The sequence below is a fragment of the Gastrolobium bilobum genome, unplaced genomic scaffold, assembly GCF_033153095.1.
Source record: "Gastrolobium bilobum isolate Gb01-03AN ecotype WA unplaced genomic scaffold, APGP_CSIRO_Gbil_v1 utg2721, whole genome shotgun sequence".
NCBI lineage: Eukaryota > Viridiplantae > Streptophyta > Magnoliopsida > Fabales > Fabaceae > Gastrolobium > Gastrolobium bilobum.
The window spans coordinates 122364-129317 of NW_026896314.1; the positions used below are offsets into that span (position 1 = coordinate 122364).

The window sequence follows — 6954 nt, forward strand, 5'->3', positions numbered from 1 at the left end:
AAGAGACACGACTAACTATTCGTGAACGAAGAGATACAACTGTTTCAACTTCTTACTCAACCACTTATAAAACATTCTTATCTTGGATTAAAAATTAAGAAACAATTTACCTTTACTATTTTTTTTTCTCCTCCAACTTATATGTTGAGTGACCTCCCTTTTTTCTTCTCATTTTTTCGCACTGTGAAATCCTGCAACTCGAAGACAAGGAATACTTTGCTACTTCAGCGCCAGTTGTTCCTGCTTTCGTGCGCTGAGCACGCACGAGCAATGTTATTAAATCTGGTTCGGATATTGATATAGTCGAGATGTTCGGTTACGGGTTCAATCAGTGGATCACTGGGTTACTGGTGGGTTACTGGTTCAACCGTATGACCCGATAAGTATATGTAAATCTATAATTTATATTAAAAAATCTATAAATATATTTAAATATTTGTAAAAAAATATACCAATTTCAAATATTTTAATATGAAAATAATAAATTACACATAATTGTCCAACAAAAGATCAATCAAACATATAATATTTGTGATACTAGTGTTTCAGGTTCAATAAATGACATCTCTAACAATAAATCAAATCAAAATTTCCTGCATGTTGCATAATCAAGATAATATTAGTGTTGTAGGTACATAATCTATGTAAGTTAATAAGTTACAAATCACTCAAATATTTCAAAAGAAAACAAATTATTTGTGTTTGAGAGTAAGAAAAAAGAAGACATTAATTTATGAAAATAAATTAGTTTTTTTTTATAGACCGGGCTGGGTCACCGGTTGAACCGACTGGATCACCGATTTTTACGAAAACCGGCCGGGTCGCACCGGTTCTGTAACATGGCCGGTCCAATATGAAAACTAGACTGGTTATATGACCAGTTCATCGATTTTCGGGTCGATCCGGCCGGGTTGGTCCGATTTTTATAACATTGGCGTTGAGAGTGCGAACAATAAAGGAAGAAATAGATTTTATTTTATTTATTTTGTTTTATTTATATATTTATTTTACTTTTTTGGGGCACCGGGCCGGGTCACCGGTTGAACCGACTGGATCACTGGTTTTTTACGAAAACTGGCCGGGTTGCATCGAGTCACACCGGTTCTGTAACATGGCCGGTCTAATATGAAAACCGGACCGGTTATATGACCAATTCACCAATTTCCAGGTCGATCCGACCCGGTTGGTCCGATTTTTATAATATTGACGTTGAGAGTGCGAACAATAAAGGAAGAAATAGATTTTTATTTATTTATTTTATTTTATTTATTTATTTATTTTACTTTTTTTGGGGGTGGGGAGTCTTATGAAGTGTACTCACAATTTTTTAGTTAGAACTTAGAAAGTAATTTTTCTTGGATAGTGAGGTTGTTCTTTCATTCAAATGTTTACATATGAGCTTCGGAGAACTCGTCGCACCATTTTATTGCTTGGTAATGCGTTTTCTTTCTTTGAGCTTTCGCTCCGTTGTTTCAAAAAAAAAAAAAAGTTAGAATAGGAAAGTTTTCGAGTTCTTATATTTGTGCTTTGGTTGACATGTATGCCCCTTTGAGCTTTAGTTGTGTATTGTAATTTATAACTAAGAGCATTTGAAATAAGGCAAAATATTTTCTCCTTTTAAAAGGAGAAAATTTTTCTCATGTCAGTGACTCATAGCATAAGTGGGTCCCACTTTGAAACCTTTTCTCTCTCCACTATTTTGTGGGCCCCACTTATACTATGAGTCACTAACATGAGAAAAATTTTCTCCTTTAAATAGAGAAAATGTTTTCCCTTGAAATAATTATATAAAGAACCTTGAGATAATTATATAAAGAACCTTTGAGATAATTATAATGAGCTTTAGTTCTTATATTGATGTATTCTAAGGTTTTTTACAAATTATTTGGCTAGCAAAAGAAAAAAGGCGACCCACAGTGGCTATTATATTCCAAGCTCAATTGAAACCAATATTTGATTGATAATTATAATGAGCAATTTATATATAACAAATACTGTGAAAGCTACACTCATTTTTTATGTGAAGAGTCTGAAAAGAATTCCAGCAACATTTTGCATAACAAAATATATTAATGATACATTCCAAACCCCCCTAAGTATATTGGAGTGCAAACTTCCTTATTAAAAACCAAACGTATATATATTAAGGTATCAAACACACCAATCTTAAGTCTGCATTATAAAATCTACTACTTAGTATGGTGGGTATGCAGGGGCAACCACAGGTTCAGCAGTGAACTCCATAGCATTCAAAGGTTCTGGAGGATTAGCTGTGAACTGCACAGAGCGCACGGGTCCTGGTGCCACACTACCAGAGCTTTTGATCTCAGCCATTCCTCGACGAGCATTTGCACCTTCTGCTTCACACAACTTGGGAAGAAATACACCTATACATAAAGGATAAAACTCAAACATCAGACATTTTTGATTCAAATATTCTTTTTTAAGACAAAGTGATATGCATAAATAAGTATATAGAAAAGCTAGTCATATATCTAGTAACCTTATAAATTTCATTTTGATCTTACATTGTTTTCAGTCATATAGTAATAAGGCTATGATAGGTCAAAGATGTGAGAATATATATTTAAACAGAGATGATCAATTTACACCGACGTGAAAATAATAAGTTTCACTTCTAATTTGTAGCTATTGATTCTATTTGCATCTAATGACACAAATGACTAATAGTCATTAGATGCAAGCGGAATCAAATGCTAATATTGAAAATATGACTTATTATTTTTATACCGATGTAAATTGATCCTCCCGATTAAAGTACGGTCTAACAAATTTTATAGGGACTTGTAAAAGTCAAACTCTTATTGTTCTATGTGTGTTTACCTTCACCAGCAGCAAGGTTGAAGTAAAGGTCAACAATGTTGGGGCAGCTTTGGTAACACTGAGGGGAGCAGAGGTTTTGAGTGAAACGAGACTCAAGAAGAGAATCAGATGAGATACCAAAGGATTTTCTGTCCAATCCACAAGCTTTGATGCATTGATCACTTTCGATGTGGTCCTTGAGTTTATCAGCTTCAATCTCTGATGTCTTGCATGTATATGCTTCTTCACCGGTCCTCTTCACGTGCTTCTCAAGCACACATCGTTTTCCTGCTGATGACACCGCAAATGCGCATGTATCGTGGCTCAGATGCTCACATTCTATACCTCCTGCATTTCACCATCACCATATATACATATTAGAGATGTTAAACTCTAGGAGCACAATCATTTTTTGAAATGTTTATTGAATGACTCACTTTTATTTTTGTTTGTAAGGATCAAATTTGAATCTATAACGAGATAAATATAAGTGGGAAATATTTTTTTAGTAAAGAGCTTGACAGGTTTTAGAGACTTACCAAGAGTTCCTTGCACGGAGACAAAAAGGGCAAGTGCAACTATTGCCAAACTTATCAAGCTAATGTTAGAGGCCATGGCTTAAGCAGAGGAAGATTGTTAAGAATGACCAAAACTAGCTTGGGATTTTTGAAATTTGGAATGGCAACTTTCTGCTTTGTACTTGGAGGATTGTAGTGATGCTTTGTAGCTAGTTAAAGGAGTGTATTTATAGTGGATTTCTTAAAGGACAATTTGACGAAAATTAAATTTAAAACGAAAAAAAGAATTTATTAGAGATGTGTACTTTTCAATGAAAAAAAAAACAATATTTAGAATCGGGATCATCTAATGTTAAAGAAAGATAAAAAAAAAAAATTAAAATAGATAGTTATAAAATTATAATTATTGATTTATCTTTATATAATTATATAATCTTATCCGATGACTATATCATTTTTTTCCAACATAAAAGTATTAATTTTATTTTAGTTGTTCATATAAGCTTATTTAGCTTATATGATATATTGATTTGATGTGGGCCACACATGGTTGAGACGTGTCAGCGTGTACTATCACGATGATGAATTAAGTTTGAGTACTAGTCAACCAATACCGCCATCAGTGGAGGACTAATTGCTCCACAATATTATATGTACCGTTTGGCTGCGTGCCACTATGTTTGAAAGAAAACTAGGAGTGTTCCTCCTATGGGTTTCGTATGTGGAAAGTGTTCTCACATTGAAAATCACTCTTTGGTATTGTTATGTCATAGTCATTTGTTTTATTTCTGAAGAAAATGAAGCTACGTTACTTATACTAGACAAGGAATATTAGTACAGTTTTTCTTTTATCGTTTTGATTAATAACTATAATGTTAATGTACCAAAAAATAAAATAAAATAACTATCATGTTAATTATTATTTTCGCCCTTTTTAAATGAAAATTAATCAGATTTATCTTTTAGACATCATTTGAAAATAGGAGTTGACCCCCAAAGCCAAAAAATAAAATAAAATAAAAAATTGCAAAGCAGAATTTGTTGGGACGGAGTCCCTCAATCAGTGTGGAAATTAGTCACAAATCGTCAAAGCACCACTCGACACTTTGGAGGTCGGCCTGAAGTCTACAAGCTGGCCAAGTCGCAAGAAAACAAAGAAAAATGCATATATGAAAATATGGAGAGACATAGAGAAAGACACACACCAATTTGAACGTGAAAAATCTCCCTCAATGCAGTGGAGTTAAAACTACGGGACCTAGTCAATAAAATTTTCTAGTATGAAATAGTAGGATTACAAGATTCAAACTTTTCTAGTTTCACTAGAGATGCACTCAAACTTCACCAACAATAATGGTTAAAAAGTTATTATCTAAAGAGGTCTTACACTCAAACTTCTCTTCAAAGGATTCTAACATGTCCTTAGTTAACCCTTTCACAAGGGTCTTCTTATCTTTATATAGGTAGGGAAGACCCTTATCCTTCTTTTAGAGTCGTACAAAAAAAATATGAGGTAGGAGTATTCATTGAGATGGTTATTCAAACATTGAACCATGCACCAATAAATGTGGTGCATACTCACCCACCAAACATTAAATGGTGGAACATACCCCAATAGAATTAGGATTTGAGAAAAAAAACCTCCTTATAAAATTATTCATTAAAATGATAGAAAATTCAATTGCCTATAATTGGGGTCTTAAATAAGATGTCAAATTGCCCAAAACATAAATAAAATAAAATAAAAACAAATTATGATGTAACTGAAAATAAATGTGCATAAAAACCCGAAAGACAATGTAAGCACCTAAACAGGGTCTTCTTATCTTTATATAGGTAAGGTAAAACCCTTATTCTTCTTCTAGAGTCTTTCATAAAAAGATGAGGCGGTAATATTCATTGATGTGATTATTCAGACAAAACGATGCACCAATAAATGAGGTGCATACTCAGTCACCAAGCATTAAAAGGAAGAACACACACCATCAGAATTGGGATTTGATAAAGAAAATCCTCCTTCCAAATTATTCATTGAAATGATAGAAAATTCAATTGCCTATAACTGGGGTCTTAAAAGTCCCTTTATAAGATGTTAAATAGCGAAATTTCTATTGTGATACTGTCGCACCATTGATTGGGTGCGGCAATTGTAAGAACCCGCACCGTTAATTAAGAGATTTAATTAATTAATTATGTGAAATTAGAAAATAATTTCATAATTGACTCTAATAATTATTATGAGGCTTTAATAATTATAATTAGTGAGTAATAATGCTGAAAGTCGCTTTTCTGACGAAAAGTGCAGACACCGGTTCTGCTAGTCGGTATAAATGCGTACCGAAAAAGTATCCCGGAAAATTATAATAAGTGTATGAAAATTACTAGAATGATATGTAGGACTTGTAAAGCGAGTTTCAAGTCCAGATAATGAGAACTAGTGCTAGAAACCGGTACTGGATTGGAAAAGCGCGTACCAGAAAGGTGCTCAGAAAATTACGAAAAAAATATATGATAATTCTTAGAAAAATGTCTAGTTTCAGAATCCAAAGTTTGGGATTAAAATGCTAAGCGTAGCTATTTATGATAATACTGTGTGTTAGTGACTTAACCGCCTATATATAGTGCTTGGCACTAAACCCTAGGCTGATACTCAGCCATTTTTACGTGAGTGGCTGCTGGTGGTTGCTACCCTTTGCCTTCTCCACCATTTCTTGACCTTCCTTGTAGCTTTTCTTCACTTTTCCTTCACCAATCATCCTTGTGTGAGTGAGATAAAGCCTTGGGAGTGGGTGTGAGACCTTCTTGCTGAGTTGGAGCTGCTGGTGTGAGGGGTGGTAATTGCTGCCTCTGAGTTTGTTGAGGGTGTGAACCTTTGGCTTGGCATTTGTGGTGCTAAGAAGCCATCTTTGGTGCTAAGAACCAACCTTTGGTGTGCCATTTTCGTTTCCTTGTGTGTGCTGGACTTTGGGAGCTTCAAGTGAGCTCCAAGAGCATCATCCTTTTCTGTTTTAAGCTTGGGTAAGTTGTTGAACCCATGATCTTGAGTTTTTATGCTTAAAAGTGGAACCTTGATGCATGTAATGGATTAAAGTTGATAACTTAATGTTGGGTAATGTTAAACACACCTTAAATTGTATGTTTAAGCTTCTGTATGCTTGAAATGAACCACCTTTGTTGGATATCTTCGCGAAATGCAAAAAAACTGCATTCTGTCGCGAAATATCCGGATATGCATATCCGGATATGGATATCCGGATTTCGGGACAGCAACGAACCTGTCTTGGTAAAAATTCAATATCTTGAGCTACAGAGCTCCAAATCGAGTTCCGTTTGGACCTATGTGAAGCTAACACATAGGGATACAACCCTGTAAAATTTCGTAGCCATTGGATAAGTGGTTTGAACACTGTATTAGTTTAAAGTCGCGTCTTGGTTGCTGGAAATTCAGTTGGCAGCAGTCACTTTGCGAAAATCATAACCGAAGCTATACAACTTCGATTGAGACATAAGATAATTCGTTGGAAAGCTTGTGATGTCTAGTTTAACATATTAAAATATCAGAATTTTTGGGAAATAATTAAAACTTCAGTTTTAATAAAATGGAACCTTGGGA

General features: G+C 34.3%; 1 protein-coding gene across 1 annotated transcript; it reads right to left on the minus strand.

Moving 5' to 3' along the window:
* Positions 1-2047: 2047 nt before the first annotated feature.
* Positions 2048-3519, minus strand: LOC133298905 (uncharacterized). The gene is made up of 3 exons (XM_061498293.1): positions 3363-3519; positions 2845-3171; positions 2048-2387 (listed from the first exon to the last, which is right to left on the minus strand). Exons 1-3 carry the CDS (start codon positions 3436-3438, stop codon positions 2194-2196), a joined length of 597 nt encoding a protein of 198 aa, XP_061354277.1. The 5' UTR covers positions 3439-3519; the 3' UTR covers positions 2048-2193.
* Between the last annotated feature and the right edge of the window lie 3435 nt (positions 3520-6954).